The 21,096-nt window shown below is 36.3% G+C and overlaps 2 protein-coding genes across 2 annotated transcripts; one reads left to right on the top strand and one right to left on the bottom strand.

Moving 5' to 3' along the window:
- The first annotated feature begins 3,770 nt into the window (after nucleotides 1-3,770).
- On the top strand, nucleotides 3,771-8,890 carry tex261 (testis expressed 261). Its single transcript, XM_059505927.1, has 6 exons — nucleotides 3,771-3,930; nucleotides 4,897-4,976; nucleotides 5,090-5,243; nucleotides 5,336-5,403; nucleotides 5,519-5,621; nucleotides 8,349-8,890. Exons 1-6 carry the CDS (start codon nucleotides 3,861-3,863, stop codon nucleotides 8,462-8,464), a joined length of 591 nt encoding a protein of 196 aa, XP_059361910.1. The 5' UTR covers nucleotides 3,771-3,860; the 3' UTR covers nucleotides 8,465-8,890.
- A 2,696-nt stretch (nucleotides 8,891-11,586) lies between these two features.
- Nucleotides 11,587-14,373, bottom strand: ankrd53 (ankyrin repeat domain 53). The gene is made up of 5 exons (XM_059501715.1): nucleotides 14,205-14,373; nucleotides 13,911-14,064; nucleotides 13,007-13,209; nucleotides 11,866-12,030; nucleotides 11,587-11,785 (listed from the first exon to the last, which is right to left on the bottom strand). The coding sequence occupies exons 1-5, from the start codon at nucleotides 14,246-14,248 to the stop codon at nucleotides 11,587-11,589; spliced, it is 765 nt and encodes a 254-aa protein (XP_059357698.1). The 5' UTR covers nucleotides 14,249-14,373.
- Between the last annotated feature and the right edge of the window lie 6,723 nt (nucleotides 14,374-21,096).

Genomic DNA, 21,096 nt, shown 5'->3' with positions numbered 1-21,096 from the left:
TATTTTTTTTAGCATAGAATAATGTCTGATCTGAATCTCATTGGGATTGAAATCGACTCAATGTTATCAAGTCCATCTTATCATTTATTTTTACCTGCAACCTTGTAAATTTGACTGTGTTTGGGATTACTGATGTGGAGACTGTCAAAAAATCTTTTTTTGCCATTCTCCAGACATGCTTTCCAGCGTAATACAACCCGAATTCCGGAAAAGTTGGGATGTTTTTTAAATTTTAATAAAATGAAAACTAAAGGAATTTCAAATCACATGAGCCAATATTTTATTCACAATAGAACATAGATAACGTAGCAAATGTTTAAACTGAGAAATTTTACACTTTTATCCACTTAATTAGCTCATTTAAAATTTAATGCCTGCTACAGGTCTCAAAAAAGTTGGCACGGGGGCAACAAATGGCTAAAAAAGCAAGCAGTTTTGAAAAGATTCAGCTGGGAGAACATCTAGTGATTAATTAAGTTAATTGATATCAGGTCTGTAACATGATTAGCTATAAAAGCTTTGTCTTAGAGAAGCAGAGTCTCTCAGAAGTAAAGATGGGCAGAGGCTCTCCAATCTGTGAAAGACTGCGTAAAAAAATTGTGGAAAACTTTAAAAACAATGTTCCTCAACGTCAAATTGCAAAGGCTTTGCAAATCTCATCATCTACAGTGCATAACATCATCAAAAGATTCAGAGAAACTGGAGAAATCTCTGTGCGTAAGGGACAAGGCCGGAGACCTTTATTGGATGCCCGTGGTCTTCGGGCTCTCAGACGACACTGCATCACTCATCGGCATGATTGTGTCAATGACATTACTAAATGGGCCCAGGAATACTTTTAGAAACCAATGTCGGTAAACACAATCCGCCGTGCCATCAGCAGATGCCAACTAAAGCTCTATCATGCAAAAAGGAAGCCATATGTGAACATGGTCCAGAAGCGCCGTCGTGTCCTGTGGGCCAAGGCTAATTTAAAATGGACTATTTCAAAGTGGAATAGTGTTTTATGGTCAGACGAGTCCAAATTTGACATTCTTGTTGGAAATCACGGACGCCGTGTCCTCCGGGCTAAAGAGGAGGGAGACCTTCCAGCATGTTATCAGCGTTCAGTTCAAAAGCCAGCATCTCTGATGGTATGGGGGTGCATAAGTGCATACGGTATGGGCAGCTTGCATGTTTTGGAAGGCTCTGTGAATGCTGAAAGGTATATAAAGGTTTTAGAGCAACATATGCTTCCCTCCAAACAACGTCTATTTCAGGGAAGGCCTTGTTTATTTCAGCAGGACAATGCAAAACCACATACTGCAGCTATAACAACAGCATGGCTTCGTCGTAGAAGAGTCCGGGTGCTAACCTGGCCTACCTGCAGTCCAGATCTTTCACCTATAGAGAACATTTGGCGCATCATTAAACGAAAAATACGTCAAAGATGACCACGAACTCTTTAGCAGCTGGAAATCTATATAAGGCAAGAATGGGACCAAATTCCAACAGCAAAACTCCAGCAACTCATAGCCTCAATGCCCAGACGTCTTCAAACGGTTTTGAAAAGAAAAGGAGATGCTACACCATGGTAAACATGCCCCGTCCCAACTATTTTGAGACCTGTAGCAGAAATCAAAATAGAAATGAGCTCATTTTGTGCATAAAAATGTAAACTTTCTCAGTTTAAACATTTGCTATGTTATCTATGTTCTATTGTGAATAAAATATTGGCTCATGTGATTTGAAAGTCTTTTAGTTTTCATTTTATTAAAATTTAAAAAACGTCCCAACTTTTCCGGAATTCGGGTTGTAATACTACCCACAATAATAACTGAGGAGTTCTAACCCACAAAGTAAAAACTGGCCATCTCTTGCAAATACTGCTGATTAAAAAAAAAAAAAAAAAAAAAAAATAGGTAAGTATTAGGTAAGTTTCAGAATATATTTCTAAGTCGCTGTATAAGCTGTCAGTGTCAAAACCTTTAGGTGAGTTTATCCGTCCATCTAGAAACACCTGGAATGAAAAGGGCAGCCTTTTCTCCTAACACCTCCACACTCCTATTCTTTGATAAAACCATTTTAAATAGAGTACAATTATTTTCCACTCTCGCTCACTTTTGCCTTTCTCCTTTTAAAACGCATTTCATTCTGTAAGGATCCCTCTCACCCAAGAGAGCTTTTAATCTAACAAACACTATTAAGAATTCATGTTTTTCCCCAGTAACTGAAAGGTGTCCAATTTAGGCGTGTGTACATCTGTGTGAGTGTGTGACGTTGAAGGTGAAGAGATGTGTAGATGTGGATGTAATATGTATGACCAAAACAGTGAAGAAAAAAATCCAAATGTGTGAAGTCTTTGGAAAGCCCATTTATTTCTGAACGTCTGTCTTCCTGTCTATCTATACTACCCTTGACTGAATTCGTTTCTCATGAAAAAGTTTGATTTAAATGTATTTGTTTATTTATTGATTTATTTTAATAAATGCACCTAACTGGTGCATTAGTAGAGCTGAAATCTATTTAGACATATTTGATTTGTTTTTATTTGATTTATAATTTGTGCATTAGCAGACCTGGAACCTAGACATATGTTTATTTAATGTTATAATTTAATTTACTTTTTTTTTTCATTGTACCTAATTAGTTCAAAAATTCCCCACAGTGAGCAGAGCTGAAATCTGTGTAGACATATTTTATTATTATTATTAATAATAAATATTTTTATAATTACTACATAATTCTCATACTTTTATTTTATTTCATTTATAAATGAAATTAGTTGAGAAAATGTCCACAGTGTGCATAGCTGTAATTTAGACAGTTTTTTTTGTTTGTTTAAGGGTTAATACTGCCTCCAGCCTGAGTGGCGCTGTTTGTCATCAAACTCACCTTTCAGCTGCGCTACAATGAGCAAGTAAAATAAATAGTAAAGCTTTCTTCAATTTAATTTAAAAGGACCTTATTAACCTTTTCAGTGGTGAGTTTAAAATATTCTTAACACATGACACACCGCAGCCACGAAAACACTGTATGACAAATGGATCGCTTTTATTTCGTTTTTCCTTTTTTATTTAAAATATTCACAAATTTGCATGCAAGGTCATGAACAATCTGTTATTCCGATTCACAAATATGTGTAAATGAGTATATTTGGACGTTTAGAAACCTTTCTAAATGATCTTGATTGTGATCTGTAATGTGAGATGGGTGCCGCCATGTTTGCTCGTGCTGCAGTGCAGAGAGTCCTGTCAGTCGGATTTACAGCACGTGAATTCATCAATTTCTCCAGAAATACAAATAATAAGTGGCAGGTGAACTGGGTGAAGAACAGAGTTAACTTCATAGTTACTTACACCATGTGTATCTGATATGAATAAAACCCATTTAAAAAATGTAATTTGAATGGATTGTTATTGTTGCTTCCATAGACATATGTTTGTATTTTTCAAACTATAAATGTATTGTTTTACTAGTACTTATGTGTATTTAAATGTATGAAACCTAAATATGCATTATGTGATTAAGAACACTGTATAGTTGTGATTATATGACAAGAGCAGTGCACGTCTCTGTCCGGCTCAGCGCTAGCCATTGAGTGAAAACAGTTTGAATTTGGCAGTCCTGGACGTCACCAAACGTGCTAAATCCCGTATGTGGTACCGTACCGCTCAAAGGGTTAATAAGTACGCTCTGTTCCAGACTCCGGCACAGAAGGTGGCGGTAATGCTCCTAATCACGCTGCTTGCCAGCCACCGGGTAAAGCCAAGAAGAAGAAGAAGAAGAAGAAGAAGAAGAAGAAGTTAGCCTAGCAGCAGACACACATTTCCTTTATTGTTTACCGGTCCTGTATTTATTCGTCTATCCCTTTTAAAAAGATGTGGTTTATTTATTTACTCAGCTGGTTGTCTCTGGTGGTGCAGATATGTTTCGTTACTCTCGCTATCGGTGAGTTTTCTGTCACAGTGTTAGCCGCTAACTCCCTTTTGCTGACGCGACCAAAGAAACCCCACAGCTCCTGTGCCTTATTATCTATAAAATATCGGTTTATTATTAATTAATTCATTAATTAATTGTAGCCTATGGTAAAAAAAAAATACCGTTGTAGAACAGTTTGCTGAGCTAAAGCAAAACATAAGTCCCATATCTTTGCCTAAAATCATCATCGTCATCATCATAATAATCAATAAGCTAATTGTGTTTCAGGCTTTCACTTGTTTTTCTGTTTCACATGGTAGTGTTCCAGAATACAGGACTGCATCGATTACTAATCGCTCTGACCGTTTTAATCACAATCTTTAGGGACAAGTCACATCTCTCAGTTGTCTTAATTGCAAATGTTTGATGGCTAATTTAACTATTTTTTGCGGCAAAGTGTGGTTGGCACATGCTGAATGTTGCCATTGTCGTAAAAAGAAACATTACAAATGTCTCTGTCCCCATATGCAGATGTAATTATAATGGTGACTGAGAATATGGCAACCTGACAAACCAGAAGTTGTGTGTACCTGTATGTTTACAACTATACTCTAAGGATAGATAGATAGATAGATAGATAGATAGATAGATAGATAGAATGCATTACAAAAGTTTTTTAATGTATTAATTATGCCTTGTAATGCACCTTATAATGCACTCTAGGATCCCATGAATACTTGTAAGCACTGTTATAACACATTATACACATTATACACTTTATACACTTTAGCAGGTATAATGCAAATAGACAACCGGTTTCAGATGTAACAAGGAATCTGCAAATATAATAATGCATTTTAATTTCAGTTACAGTTATTTATGAAAAGAAGAAATGTTTATTATGAATCTTTTTATGATGCATCATACATCAAGGCTTTAAGTAAAGTGTTGTCTTGTACAGTCTGTTTGTGTAAGTGTGTAGTTTTGTCTTCTCAGCTGCAGGCCTGTATTATCTGGCAGAGTTAATCGAGGAGTACACCGTCGCCACCAGCCGCATTATTAAATATATGATTATGGTGAGTATACCAGCACAACGTCTTCTCCAACAGTACACTTTAGACAGTATTGCACGCTCTTTGTGATGTCAGGTTACATATGTTTCATCTTAACTCGTTCTCTCATCTCTCAGTTCTCCACAGCGGTGCTGGTGGGACTCTATCTGTTCGAGGGTTTCCCCACGCTCATGATCGGAGTGGGTCTCTTCACCAACCTGGTTTACTTCGGTCTACTGCAGACGTTTCCATATATCATGCTGACCTCGCCAAACTTCATTCTGTCGTGTGGTGCGTGATGAAGAGCCTCTTAGGAGACATGTTTTACCATGATCTGTGTGCTTGTGTTCTCCTCTCATCTGTGTCTTTGCTCTCTTGTGCAGTACTGGTTGTGTTGAACCACTATATGGCCTTCCAGTATTTCGCGGAGGAGTACTATCCTTTCTCTGAGGTTGGATCTTTTTCATTTTAAAGACTTAAACCACAAAAACTCTGCTTAAGTGATATCAGAGCTTACTGTAGGATGGAGTTCAGACTAATGTGTGTGTGTGTGTGTGTGTTTTCAGGTTCTAGCGTACTTCACTGTATGTCTGTGGGTGACTCCATTCTCTTTCTTCGTTTCCCTCTCTGCTGGAGAGAATTTTCTTCCATCCACTATGCAGCAGGGAGGTGAGTGACAAAGCAAACTGTGTTTTCATACAGTCTGTTTTAAACTATAACTTTAACTATATTCCTATTCTTGAACTGTCCTGATATACTGTGCTTCCATGGCTGATGATATTCCGGTACATACATTAAAATGGTAGAAATCTGTGTGAAAAGTAATATGATTGAATAAATTATATTTGGATATGTCCAAAATGTTAAAAAGTGGGCAAAGTTTGCTTAGGAGAATAGATAACATAGTTTAATACATAAGGCATAATATAACAAATTTAATGGCATTATCTAATGCCTTATAGCAGGGGCGATTCTAGGGTCAGAGCTTTAGGGGTGCTGAGCACCCAATGAGCCCCAATGCCTCCACCCACCCTCTTTTCACACGAAAACAAAAAATATGTCTATTGAAAAATAACTTTATAATTTTAACATTGATTCAACTAACTCTAAAATCCAGATTTTCTTTTCTTTTTTTTTGAGACCTTTTCAAAACAACAGCTTAATTGTGAGAGTTCACACAGACAGCCCTCTGTAACAAACACAAAACCGTCTTCACTCAGTTGGTTTTCCTGACCGTTAACTCCATGTGCCTCCTTTTGTATCAACAGTCATCAGATTGGTTACATTAGATTCAACTTTATTGTCATTGAACAAAGTAACAGGTACTTGGACAACAAAATGTAATTCATCTTCTGTAAATTATTTACAAATGGCCATCTCTAACATATCTGGATGCACGCCTGTCTGAACTTTCATAAACCAATATGTCATCAATAAATAATAATAAAACAAGCTTCATATCAAGAGTCATTTTAAATGTCTTTATTATTATTATTATTGTTATTGGGCTTAGAAACTTTTTTAAATGACAAATTCCTTTCACAAGAGAAGCTTGTGAGTTTGAAATAAATAAATAAAAAATAAAAGCAGGGGACCATTGCCTAGATAAGTAATTTGATACAACAGCAGCGGGTTAGCATTATCTGTTACTTTAACTTAACTCTTTTCAGCAGAAGAAAAAAAATGTCATTATGGACTGTCCCTAGTCTCTCACCTGAATCTGTCTTTTTTCTTTTAAAGAATTGTCCTATGTCCATTGCTCACTGCCACACACACACACAGAGAGAGAGAGAGAGAGAGAGAGAGAGAGAGAGAGTAATGATAGGAGTTCAGGAGTTAAGCCTGGTTCAGGTTAAATCCTGTGTGTGTGATGAATGAATAAATACAGCAAAAGAAAAACATGAAACTTTCTTTTATTGTCTAGTTTGATTGTCAGCCACAACTGAAAAATAACAGATATAAATCTAGGAATTAATAACAATTCTTTTAAAAAGCCACAGTGAGTGTTTTCAGTGATACGTCGTTTGTTTTCACTCAAAACGCCAGGGCTTCATGTTTCCATGACGACTGACGAGAAAAGACGCACGTGACGTCATGTTTACATGACTCCCGAGTATTAAATTAACGATAAACTTTAACAACAGAGACACACGTACGCACTACACAGGTTCGCAGTTTATTTGTCGCGCTTCTGTTTTTGTTTCACGCTCTAGCAGTTAATAAACAGAACTGCATGCGTCTTGCGGAAGAACATTGTAACCGGCGTTACTTCTCTCCGTTTATGACTATGGACGAGTCACCCAGGTCCTGTGCTACTCCACAGCGGCGGCGACCCGCCGGACTAAAATAGTCCGAAAATAAACACTTATTATAGATGTACCACCATGGTGATTCAGGATACTGACTCCAGTATTCACCGATATGGTATCGGAACTTAGGTGCATCACAACCGATCACAACACTACATCACGGGTTCTCACTCTGCGTGTGTTTCGCGCTGGATGACGGTCGTGCTGAGCGGTGCAGGTACAGAGGAGAAGAGGATGACACCATTTGCTATGGGGGGATGTTTTCATTTTCCTCCTTAACACATACATTTTAAACCACAAACTACGGAGTGTGTTTTGGACATTATTTAACCGTGTAAAAGACGAACAAAAATTTTAGATTAACAACATACTCTACATTAACATTACTCCAAGTTTTAGGGGTGCTGAGCTCCTTTTTAGGGGTGCTTCAGCACCACTAAAAAGGGGCTAGTCTCGCCCATGCCTTATAGTATATATTATATTTTTTATATTTTATTAAAAATATATATATTTTTTTCTGTAATTCATACCTTCAGAAAATATTTAAATATGCAATTTACTTGGAACATTGTTTAAGTATCAATTAATTAAGTCTTATTACATTAAATATCAAATAAAATAAAGATAATTTATTAAAATATTTTTTTGAAAACATTTGCCTTCAAAAATAATCAAATATTAATTTTACTTTGAGCATTGTTTTACAGTAGACTTAAATTTAAATAATCCAAAATAAAAATAATCATTTTATAATATATATATATATATATATATATATATATATATATATACCTGTAAAAACATTCAGTAGGCATTTTACTTTGAACATTTTATTTTGAACATTTTTGTGATTAAATAAAAATAATACGAATAGATTGTATTAAAATACGTTTTTAAATAAAGCATTTTTTTGTATAATTAATAAAATATTACAAATAAATACATTCTGTTGTAATTTACATGCCATCAAAAATAAATGGGATTTCATTACAATGTGACATCATCAGAATGTTTTCTTTACTGATCACCCACTTCTTATGTCTATTTAATTCCTGTTCGTTATTTCCTGTACCTGTGCTTTTCTCAGATGATGTGGTGTCAAATTACTTCACTAAAGGCAAGCGGGGCAAGCGCTCGGGCATCCTGCTCGTCTTCTCCTTCCTGAAGGAGGCCGTTTTGCCAAGCCGACAGAAGATGTACTGATGAAGCGCTTCAGGCGGAGGGGTTTGGGAGGGTTTGTTCAGGCCACCAGCCCCTTTCAGTGGACCGCTTGTTTTTGTGGGAGAAACGATGATCATGAGATTGAATCTGTAGCTGAGGGAGAGGACCAGATCAGAACAAACGCACATAAACCTGAAAAAATGAACTTATGTTTGTTGTTTCATGTCCAGAGTTGCCAGCTAATTTCTTCTTAGGCATCTAAAGACATGAAAGGATAAGAGAAGTCTTTCAATCATAAAGGCTTGATCTTTTGACTGTACGTGGATGATTGTGGAAGGGGCTTCGGCTTCTCTAGAGGCTGCTGCTGATTTTCTTCTAAGCGCATCACTTCGAAAGCCAGTTCGCTCATGAATGAATTGATGTGTCTGGATTTTTTGCTCACATTTTAAAGAAATCTTTTACCCTTAATCCAGTGTTTGGTTCACTCACTCTTCGTCACATCTTACACTACATGAATTTGTTTAAGGTTAGACTTCAAGCAAGTCATTTTTAATAACCTGATGATGAGCCAGTTTCAGTAAGGATTGTTTGTGTTGATTTATAAATCCGTTTTATATCAGCTGGTGGTGCTTTAAATACTGCAGTCATGAGAGCCATAGTGTTGGCCATGCTTAATTTGTGTGCTGTACAGAAGTATAATAAAATTCAGTTGTATGAATTTTTGAAAGGTAAACATTGTCATGCACAAATAAGGATCTGATGCATCGTGGGTAAATCTCAGAAACATAGGTCACATTTCAGCCCAAAATCACCTAAAAGAAAATCTTGCATTAAGAATGAAAGCTTTTTTTAGAATAATTTGGATTTAACAAATAGAGCATTGTTTTGTTTTTGTTTTTTTGGTTTGTGTAATAATTGTCCTTTTTTATATATATAAATTTCCTTTTGTAATAAAAAATATTCATGTTAAAAGTGTTCGCAATTAAAGCAAATTAATGTGCTTAATTATCAGGAAATCTTTTTGCAAAAAGTCTTAACAATTGAGCTTATCAATTAAAAAGCCTATTTTTTCCAGCTGGATTAAAATAAGTAGATAATTGTTTATAAAAGAAGCTTCGTTATATGTTTTTTTTTTTCAGACCTCATAAACACATTTTGCAGGATTCACCCCAAGCAGAGCTATGATGTGTTTCATTTTAATTTTTGATTAAATCTGGGTTGTGTAGTATAGCTTTTTAACCAAAATACAGATTTTGTTCATTTTATTAAGCGGTGTATGTGAAGAGTTTCTAATGAAATGTCTGAATGACTCAAACACGGTCTGTACTGACACATTTGCACTGCTCTGTATTTGGCAGATGGGATCTAACACTTGGAGTGCGAGGTTGAGGAAAGGTCAGCACACATTCGCTTCAGGAGCGAATCACTTAGGAGGGTGGAAGTTGCCCTTTGCTGGTGTTATAAGACTATTTTGTGGCATGTTTCTTAATGGCTGAGGCTACACAGAAAACTGGTTCTAGGTCAGTGTAAAAGGGCAGCTCTTTTCTCGCATTTCAAAAATTAAGCCAAGTGTGCTCTGGGATCGGATGATGACAGCAGAGCTGTTTTGGGCGGTGACCCGGGTCGCTACGGTTTCGACCTCCAGCTTTCAAACCGCATTCGCATTCACACCTACATAGTTCAGCATTGAGGAACTTTTCAGAGATGTTTTTGCATGTTTTCTACTCCAGTTTTCACACATATATGATGTGCATGCAGAGGCATGTTGCAGTTAAAAGCTACTCCAAAAATGTTAGCCTTTGCTCAGATTTGAAATGTTTTGGAAAAGCATTCGACTCTCGCTGAATCTCACAAAATCTGTCACGAATGTGTCAGAGCCATAGACATACAGTTTTTGATTCGAGGTCCTTTTTTTTTTCATTGCTTCCTGTGTTATCTACACCATAATTTCAGACAAACGCACTATTTTATTTTCTGCTTTAGTGTGAAAATAAAAACAATAACTATCTGAAGTGTTTATACACTACCGTTTAAAAGTTTGTGGTGGGTAAGATTTTTTAAATGCTTTTGAGTCTCTTCTTCTCACCACGGCTGCATTTATTTGATTAGAAATACAGGAAATTTTAAATAACTGCTTTTATTGTAATGTATTTTAAAATGTGATTTATTCCTGTGATCAAAGCTGAATTTTCAGCATCATTCCTCCAGTCTTCAGTGTCACATGATCCTTCAGAAATCATTCTAATATGCTGATTTTCTGCTCAAGAAACATTTCTGATTTCTAATGCTGAAAACAGCATGTTCAGTCATTTTTGACATGCTATGTTTTGCTGTGCAATGTTTTTGTGGGAAACATGGGGAAGTCGTGGCCTAATGGTTAGAGAGTCGGACTCCCAATCGAAAGGTTGTGAGTTCGAGTCCCGGGCCGGCAGGAATTGTGGGTGGGGGGAGTGCATGTACAGTTCTCTCTCCACCCTCAATACCACAACTTAGGTGCCCTTGAGCAAGGCATCGAACCCTCAACTGCTCCCCGGCCGCCGCAGCATAAATGGCTGCCCACTGCTCCGGGTGTGTGTTCACAGTGTGTGTGTGTGTTCACTGCTCTGTGTGTGTGCATTTCGGATGGGTTAAATGCAGAGCACAAATTCTGAGTATGGGTCACCATACTTGGCTGAATGTCACTTCACTTCAAAACATTTTATTTTCTTTCCTGAACAGAAAGTTCAAAAGAATAGCATTCATTTCAAACCTTTTCAAACCTTTCCATTTCACATTTTCATTTCATTTCCTTTGGCAACTTTAAAAATGTCTTAACTGCAATTTAAAGTATTCAATTCTGTTAAAAATGACAGCGATTTTACAATTTAATTTTTCACGCCCCTAAACATGATTGGTTGCTTTAAATAACAGTCAGACACCTCTTGGGCGGTTCTTAGCCAGTGAAAGCTACGATGGAGTCCAGACCTTATACTGTCAATCAGAAGGTTGCAAGACTATTGAGAACATGACTTTGGTGTCTATAGATGATAAAAAACACTGGGGCGGTACCTTTGAAAAGGGTACAACTTTGTAACTTATTAACGCCTAAAGACTGCATATTAGTATATTAAAAGTACATACCAGTCACAGTTTATGTATCTTTTTTTTCTAATTGTGTAATGTGCCTAATAGTGTCCAGGCTTCAGCTCCTCGGCCAGGTGCATGGTCACCTCAGTCCAGGGCGAGGCGTTTGGTTTTAGGGAGCGACCCAAGTGAGGTAGATCCAGCACACTGCAACACTGGATCTGCCTGAGATCCTGTATCTGTTTGCTTTTCTTGATCCCCTGCTGTTTGTTTTTTCGCCACATGGCATCTTTCAGAAACCTTTTGCACAAAAACATGTTGATTTGCATATCAGACTTCATGCTATCAGCTTTTGCCCATGTGCAATGTTACACCGATACCTTGCAGTGAGCCTGTGGCCCCAGATCCTTGAGAGGTCGAGGGGTGTGTGACCCCTCTTGTCTTGAGTGAGTAAGTCTGCCCCGTTTCTCACTAGTGTCTCTGTACAGTCAGTCAGACCTTCAGCAGCGGCCAGATGCAGCGGAGTGAGTCCTTCATCTGTGGAGCTGAGGATATACACTGAAGATGCTGAAACAGTTTTACTAGACAGAAGACACCATGGAAACTTAAGTAAAATCGTGATTATGCTGACAATGAATCCATATGCTTGCTTTTCATCCACTGGAAATTTGAGTTCAGTTTCTAATAAATTATGTCTGGTAATTTAATAAATTAATAATAATTCTATTCTTTAGTGCATGTTTGTATGTTAGTGCAAAAATCAATCAATCAATAAAACAAAAGACATAAAAGTAATTTGAATAATTGTTTTAATAATTTTCGATCAAAATACAATAACTTGCTTAACCTTAAAAAGAAATGACTTTTCTTTTCGGCTGTTTCCAGTCCTTTGCACAATTCATCAATGCATATATTAAAATAAAAAAATAAAATATATATTTTTTATTTTTTATTCAATATTGTTTTAAAATCTTTGATCAAGATATAATAACTTGCTCTAACTTGATAATTACTTGCCTTTTCAGATGAATTTAACTATATCCTTGTCTAATTTTGGACAATTCTTCAGTGAATTGAAAATACAAAACAACAACAACAACAAAAAAAAACAGTGAATTGAGAATGAAAAATAAAACAATGTCATAAAAATAAAATCAAATCAAATCAAAAATATAATAGCTTGCTCAACCTTAAAGAAATTACTTGCCTTTTTGACTAATCTATCTTAATGTAATTTCGCACAAATTGTCCATGCATTTTTTATATATATATATATATATATATATATATATATATATATATATCCCCCGCAAACCTTTCCTAATCCAATCGAAACCTGGAAGGTAAAGCAAAGTCCCACCTATTTTATTCCTTATTAAATATCCAGTTTCACTTCAAAATAACTACAATTGGTTGTAGGCTACATATTGTTTCATGCTGACTTTAATGTAAGAAACAAAGTAATCTGCATTTTAATACACATATCTGTGTTTAAATATCTTAATGATTAGGGGTTCATACACATTGATCTGGGCTCCATGTTCCAGCAGGTAAATGAGGCAGGCGTGTGTGTTGGGTCGGCTCTGGGCACTCAGCACCATATGTACAGGTCTGCGTCCATGAGGACAACTGCTATTCACATCCACAGGACCACCGGCGTCCAGCAGCAGCTCCATACAGTCCAGATGTCCATGTAGAGCTGCTATATGAAGCACACTGAGACCCTGACCCACACACACACACATAGTTTCATATTGTTTTCATGATCTTTTATCAAAATGCCATCCAAAATTACTTTTCGCTTCAACTGAGGTTACCAATCGAGATATACTTGGCTATAATGTTCTAAGCTCTAATAGTCTTTTTACTTTACAGTTATGTAAAACATGGCAGAAATCTTTTTAAAGTGAGAAATATCTGGTTTGGGGGTAGATCATTGCATTCAATGGATGTGAAATTATTTAATAAATATTAACAGTTATGCCTTATAATATATGCTTTATCTTTATTTAACTCATGGTCACTCATTGAAGTCTTCAAATCTGCTTAGCCGTGAATCAAAACTAAAGATTAATCAAGAATACCAGTGTAACGTACAATGTAAAATTGCAAGATAAATGTAGTTTAAAAAGCTCCGGATCATGTGTTACTGCATATTATTTTAAAATAAACTTATGTACGTACTTTATGATTATTAATGTAATATTTATCCACTGCTTATAAGTTTTGCATGATATTTGTATTAGCAGTAAACATTTCACTGAAAATGAGGAATGACAGACAAAAAAGGAGACCCAGCTGACGTCATCAGCACTGACAGCTGAACCGTCAGTCAATGTAAGTGTTTGCTCTTTAATGTCTAATGTTAAGCGGTTGGAGCTGAATTAATAATAGTGCATTGTGTGTGAGTGTATAAAGCACGCACGCGTTTGTCAGTGTGCAGTGGTTTGCGCGCACTCTTCAGAGCCGAACTCAACCACTCAGGTGCTCCGCAGGCGGCCGCGTGAAACAAGTCGCTCTCCGGCGGAAATGCACGAACCCGCCGAGTCAACGATCCGGAAACAGCCGACCGACTAACACTAGAAATAAACAAATGCTATGAGTTATAATTTTTAGATGAATTAATGTGGGTTATTAATACCACAACCTCTACAAAATATAAAATAAAAATGTGTTATTTATTTATAAAAATTTCTAAAAACATCGAGCAGAAACTCACCTCATGACCGCAGAGTTTGTTGACGTTTCTGTTGCTGTGTCCATGGTGTCTCTCCTGTCAATCAAGATTATTTCAATCCATTTGCGTCAGATTACCTGACTAAAATTGACGTTTTATGTTAAAATGTCTTTATGGGTTTTAGGTAAACATTGATCTCAGTACCAGCTCATTGAAACAAAATTTAGGCCTGTAATAATTAGAAGAATTATTAGATAGAGGAAGGGGGAAGGGGAAGTCGTGGCCTAATGGTTAGAGAGTCGGACTCCCAATCGAAGGGTTGTGAGTTCGAGTCCCGGGCCGGCAGGAACTGTGGGTGGGGGGAGTGCATGTACAGTTCTCTCTCCATCCTCAATACCACGACTTAGATGCCCTTGAGCAAGGCATCGAACCCCCAACTGCTCCCCGGGTGCCGCAGCATAAATGGCTGCCCACTGCTCGGGGTGTGTGCTCACAGTGTGTGTGTGTGTGTGTTCACTGCTCTGTGTGTGTGCACTCCGGATGGGTTAAATGCAGAGCACAAATTCTGAGTATGTGTCACCATACTTGGCTGAATGTCACTTCACTTTAATAAATGTTTTCAATGAAGAATAGCATGTGACTCATGTGTCAACTCCCATCATCCACTACAATATTGAACTGGACATGTATTTCTGTAGGATATTTGCATATATGACCGAGTTAAAGAATAAAGAACCCCAAAGGATGAAGTTCATTAAGCGTCCATCAGGAGTTTAGCCTTTTGACACCAGAGTTATATAGATTAATAACTTTTCACTTGCCTTTTATTCTGTGACTTCATGCAGAGATTGATCTGTAGTAGGCCTATTGATTTTGAACATAAAAATATATAAATATCAGTGATACATGCAGCATTAATTGAGTAGATTTTTTAAAAGTTCAAACTCATTTCCTTTAGTTCTTATTCAGATCATTATACCACAAATTCATTTTATCAGGATTGTCAATTTGACATTAGTATGTTAATTATATATTAAAAAAACTGTATAAAATAGTGAAAATAAAACAAACAATATATTGACTTCTAAAGCTATACTTTTTTTGTCTATTCAATTGTCTAACAATTTTTTTTTTCAAGAAATTCATATTTGTTTCCAGCAAGGACAAATTAGATTGATCATTAGTGACAGTGAATATATATATACGTATTTCTAGACGTATTCACTATAATTATATATATATATATATATACATATATATATATATATATATATATATATATATATATATATATATATATATATATATATATATATATATATAAAATTATTAGTACACTTAAATCTTTGAATTGATTGGTGGCCTTATTTTTTATATATAGCAGGAAAAAGAGACTCTGTGAACTTCTGAACCGCAGTGATTCTGTGCCGTTGTGAGCCTAAAGGCAGATGAAGGGCTCATTCTGACAAAATGTCAATGAAACTGATCCTAACTCCATCTTTAACTGCCCTCAAACTATGTCATGTCGTTTGAAAGTGGGCCACCTCCCTTTGCTGTCATAAGGTCATGTACGGAGCACAAAAGCTCAGGGCGAGATGAGGGTCACCACCTCTGTGTGCTTCATCTCTGATCTGGGATCAGCTCTGTTGGACGGCTGAAGGGAGCAAAGGGAAACGGAAGAGAACGAGCCTCTGGTCACAGACCAGCAGAGCGCAGTGAGAATAAAAAGAGGGATGGAGGAAGGAAAGATAACTGATGAACGTTGGCTCATGAAGCTCGCTTTAGGCTTCCCTGAAAATGAGATCATGTATTTCTCTTGCTAGCTGTTGTGCATTACTATTGGATACTGTCTAGACCAATAAGGATGTATCTAGTCTGATGTGGGCGGAGCAATGACACCAGAGCACAAATGTGAACACCTTTGAAAACAAACACTGCAAAGACCAATTGTGCCTGAGGAGAGTCTCTCTCTGACTCAAATGAACACTCAACAGAGTCAGTAACACTTTCCAATAAATCTTTATATGTTGACATTAGTTAGTGCAACACTACTCTAATGCTAATTTACATAATTAATGTTTTCAAGTATAAATAAACATGAGTTCATTAGTTTCACATTAGATTCATGTGTACAAACTAAATACCTAGATAAGCTGTAAAAAATGTTTTTATGATATTGCCAAGGTTGTTAAAGCTACAACCATATTTTTTTGTTACTCGAAGTAAAATAAATGAAATCAGAAAAAACAACACCCACTTTTTTATTTTTTTATTTTAGCTATAGTTGCCAAAGGAAACATTTCTTATTTTTATTTAGTTTAACTTAATACTAAAATATCACAAACTAAAACTGAAATAAAAATATAGATTTAAAAAAACTTTAAATGCCAATTGAATGATTATGACAAATTATTATAAAACTAAAACTAAAACCTTTAAAAAAATTTACTTTTATGAAAATAAACATTAACTGAAATAAAATAAAATACAGTAAAAATAAACTTTTTCAACTAGTTGACAAGGCAACATTTCTTATTTTCATTAGTTTAAAAGCAAAATACAAATAAATAAAAACTATTATAGACAATGACAAAACACACAACAAAATTACTAAAACTTTAACCAAAATTCTAAAATGAAAATGGAATGTAAAAATAAAAACTCAAAGTATGAATAAAAACTTTAGTATCAGAAAACAACACTGCGGCCTAAAGTGCATTACCTAATTGTAAAGTGTTTCCACTTTTTATTTCTATAAATAGCTGTTTTTATATTTCAGAAAACCTTTAAAAAAGTAAGATTACGTCATCCAAAAAGTGAAGTATTTTGTAGACTAATTAATAGGAGCAGAATGTACTATACCAAATCAACCACCGCAGGACCAGGAAGACACATTTAGAAAATAAACATGATCCACTTCGATTTCAAAACTGAATTGAATGATAAAATAATCTGTGTGGGTGAAGGATGGCTTTTCCTTGAACTTTATCTAAAAGATCCACACAAAGTGCATCCATATTTGATGAATCACATTTTGCAGGGCTCATCCTGAGCTGGGTTCATGTAAGTGCGCTGATGTTCACTCTCTCTCATAGTCTCCTTGAGTTTCTCATCCTACTGGTTCTTTTATACTGCACTTCTCTCTCTCTCTCTCTCTCTCTCTCTCTCTCTCTCTCTCTCTCTCTCTCCGTTCAGCCCTATTCTAATGCACACTGTCATGTTCTGCAGCTCTGAGTCGCAGTCTAGCCTGGTGAAGCGCAGTGACCGTATGATGACCCCACTCCCCCGCCCGGCTCGGAGAGAGAGAGATGGAGACTGAAGAGAGAAAGGCAGAAAAGGATAGGATCAATAAAACTATATAATGCAGTCTGTTTTATATAAAACCTTGAAATGAAAGAAGACAGTGCTTTAAGATCCCAAAATTGCAGTTGAGTGGCTTTTATTTGATGTCTGTTGGCTTTGAGTTAATCTGTAAGCTAAACATAAACAAAAACGTAATTTAAAGAGACCTTTAATATGTTTTTCTCTTTCTTGATTGGCAGATTTCTGTCCAGACAGAGGCTCTCTTGAAAGAAATGCTCCTTCCCTTAATACTAAGTACAGGAGCATTTCTGGAGGTTTTATGAAGGTAAATGTTTTTTTTAATCAGTATTTTTGTCTAAACTTTCATCTAAGGCATATTAAATCAATATGCAAATTATGCAAAATAAGAAATCTTGTTTTACGAGAAATTGATAAACATTAAGTAAGTTTATGCATAAAACAAGAACAAATATTTGCTAATAGGCATAGAAAAAGCAACTTAATTCAAAGGGAAAGCTAATTCTCCTTCCCCATCAACAGATGTTTGTTTGTTTTTTCAAGCAGGAACTCTTCTTATGTTGCATCTCAAGTGAATATATCTCGATTTTAGATATTTGAATTAGAAAATAAAAATATTGAGGAAGATATGCATTCTTTGAAGTGCATGCAGCATTTAATGCATGACTTTAAAAAATACACTCACCTAAAGGATTATTAGGAACACCTGTTCAATTTCTCATGAACGCAATTATCTAATCAACCAATCACATGGCAGTTGCTTCAATGCATTTAGGGGTGTGGTCCTGGTCAAGACAATCTCCTGAACTCCAAACTGAATGTCAGAATGGGATAGAAAGGTGATTTAAGCAATTTTGAGCGTGGCATGGTTGTTGGTGCCAGATGGGCCCGTCTGAGTATTTCACAATCTGCTCAGTTACTGGGATTTTCACGCACAACCATTTTTAGGGTTTACAAAGAATGGTGTGAAAAGGGAAAAACATCCAGTATGCGGCAGTCCTGTGGGCGAAAATGCCTTGTTGATGCTAGAGGTCAGAGGAGAATGGGCCGACGGATTCAAGCTGATAGAAGAGCAACTTAGACTGAAATAACCACTCGTTACAACCGAGGTATGCAGCAAAGCATTTGTGTAGCAACAACACCCACAACCTTGAGGCGGATGGGCTACAACAGCAGAAGACCCCACCGGGTACCACTCATCTCCACTACAAATAGGAAAAAGAGGCTACAATTTGCACAAGCTCCCCAAAATTGGACAGTTGAAGACTGGAAAAATGTTGCCTGGTCTGATGAGTCTGGATTTCTGTTGAGACATTCAGATGCTAGAGTCAGAATTTGGCATAAACAGAATGAGAACATGGATCCATCATGCCTTGTTACCACTGTGCAGTCTGGTGGTGGTGGTGTAATGGTGTGGGGGATGTTTTCTTGGCACACTTTAGGCCCCTTAGTGCCAGTTTGGCATCGTTTAAATGCCACGGCCTACCTGAGCATTGTTTCTGACCATGTCCATCCCTTTATGACCACCATGGTCCCATCCTCTGATGGCTACTTCCAGCAGGATAATGCACCATGTCACAAAGCTCGAATCATTTCGAACTGGTTTCTTGAACATGACAATGAGTTCACTGTACTAAAATGGCCCCCACAGTCACCAGATCTCAACCCAATAGAGCATCTTTGGGATGTGGTGGAACAGGAGCTTCGTGCCCTGGATGTGCATCCCACAAATCTCCATCAACTGCAAGATGCTATCCTTTCAATATGGGCCAACATTTCTAAAGAATGCTTTCTGCACCTTGTTGAATCAATGCCACGTAGAATTAAGGCAGTTCTGAAGGTGAAAGGGGGTCAAACACAGTATTAGTATGGTGTTCCTAATAATCCTTTAGGTGAGTGCATATACATACATTTATCTTTAAGTTATATATATATATATATATATATATATATATATATATATATATATATATATATATATATATATATATATATACAGTTGTGTTCAAAATTATTCAACCCCCTTGACTTGCAAGACAATTTGCTGTGGAGGATAACATTTTATGCAATCAATTTAACAAAGGCATCAGTAAAGTATTAGAGAAAGTTAAGAGAAAAATTATTCAACCCCCTTTGTGCAGAATCTTTTATTCTTTAAAATCACCAATAAACGCAGTCTGTAAGTGTTTAGAAGCTTCTGTCAACTCTCTACTACAGTTTTGGCCCATTCCACACCTGAAAAAGCTTTCAGATCACTGATAATCTTTGGTTTTCACATTGCCACTGCTTTCTTCAAATTCAACCAGATATTTGAAATGAGAATTAAGCCTGGAGACTGAACAGGTCACTCAAGTACATTCTATGACTGATCCCTGAACCAAGCAGTAGTAGATTTTGGATGTGTACTTTGGGATGACTGGCCTGCAGGAAAGTCCATTGATCATCAGCTTCAGTTTTTGCACCAAAGGCATTACAATTCTTGTCAAAATGGCCTGACACTTTAAAGAATCCATGATGTCCTTCATACAGTCATGATTTCCACTTCCTTCTACAGTAAAGAAACCCCATAACAGGACTGATCCACCTCCAAGTTTAATGATGGAGATGGTGTTCTTCTGCTTATGAGCTTTGCCTTTTTTGCAGCAGACATACCGCTGATCCATGGGTCCAAAAAGTTCCAGTTTGGTCACATCACTCCATAAAACATTCCTCCAGAGCTCCACAGGTCCACACAAATGAATTTTATCAAGTTCAAGTTGGCTTTTTGTTCTTCTTGATCAAGAGTGGTATTTATCAAGATGTCTCAACATAAAGGCCATACTTGTCTAGTGTTCTTCTTACACACTGCATTGAAATGGTTTTCCTCCTTTCATCGGGTCATCTTGCAAGTCTTTGGCTGTACATTGCAGGTTTTTTCGCAGTTGCTCTGATTTAAACATTTTATGATATTGTGCTTTTTCTTCCACACCCTCAAAGATTTTCTGGTAAAACACACTTTAAGCTAAGGAATAAGGCTGAGAGCTGTGTCTCTAGGAACTTTCAATGTCTTGGAAATCATCATATAGCCTTAGCCTTTCTAAAGTAATACAATATTTCTTCTCTTTTGCTTTTATGAGATCTCTGTTGACATTTTGCTACTCAAGTTCAATACATGCATGGGCCAAACTGTATGTGTAACAGCTCAAGCTAATTTTGTTTTTAATAGAGTTTCTAAAGGCTTAATTGTGTTTTGAGACTGTTTTATTCCCCACCATGCAAATAAGTGATTTAAAAACAGCAATGTTGAATAGGGGTTGAATAATTATGACACAGCAGTATTATTAAAAAATCTTATAACTCAAATATATTACATTATATGTTGACAATATCACTTTTAATATGCCAGTGAACTGTTACAGATGCAAGTTATATTATATCCTGGATCTTCAGAAAAGCTTGTATTTGTAAAGTAAAGTCTCTAGGGGGTTGAATAATTTTGAACACAACTGTATATATATATTGTGTGTGTGTACATATAAAATATTTTATTTATTGTACATTGTGTTATATGCAATTGTCACACAATTTATTTTTAACGATTTGCAATTCAATTAAATCACTTAAGAATGATATT

Source organism: Carassius carassius, chromosome 2 (assembly GCF_963082965.1).
Source record: "Carassius carassius chromosome 2, fCarCar2.1, whole genome shotgun sequence".
Classification (NCBI taxonomy): Eukaryota; Metazoa; Chordata; class Actinopteri; order Cypriniformes; family Cyprinidae; genus Carassius; species Carassius carassius.
This window is presented reverse-complemented; position numbering and strand designations above follow the sequence as displayed.

Bases quoted from the DNA above. Each gene is read 5' to 3' on its own strand.
- tex261 (XM_059505927.1), top strand. From the start codon at position 3,861: ATGTGGTTTATTTATTTACTCAGCTGGTTGTCTCTGGTGGTGCAGATA. The intron at 3,931-4,896 runs GTGAGTTTTCTG...TTGTCTTCTCAG, and splicing joins TTTCGTTACTCTCGCTATCG to CTGCAGGCCTGTATTATCTG. The intron at 4,977-5,089 runs GTGAGTATACCA...CTCATCTCTCAG, and splicing joins TTATTAAATATATGATTATG to TTCTCCACAGCGGTGCTGGT.
- ankrd53 (XM_059501715.1), bottom strand. From the start codon at position 14,248: ATGGACACAGCAACAGAAACGTCAACAAACTCTGCGGTCATGAG. The intron at 14,065-14,204 runs GTGAGTTTCTGC...GTTTATTTCTAG, and splicing joins ACAAACTCTGCGGTCATGAG to TGTTAGTCGGTCGGCTGTTT. The intron at 13,210-13,910 runs GTGCGTGCTTTA...TGTGTGGGTCAG, and splicing joins CACTGCACACTGACAAACGC to GGTCTCAGTGTGCTTCATAT.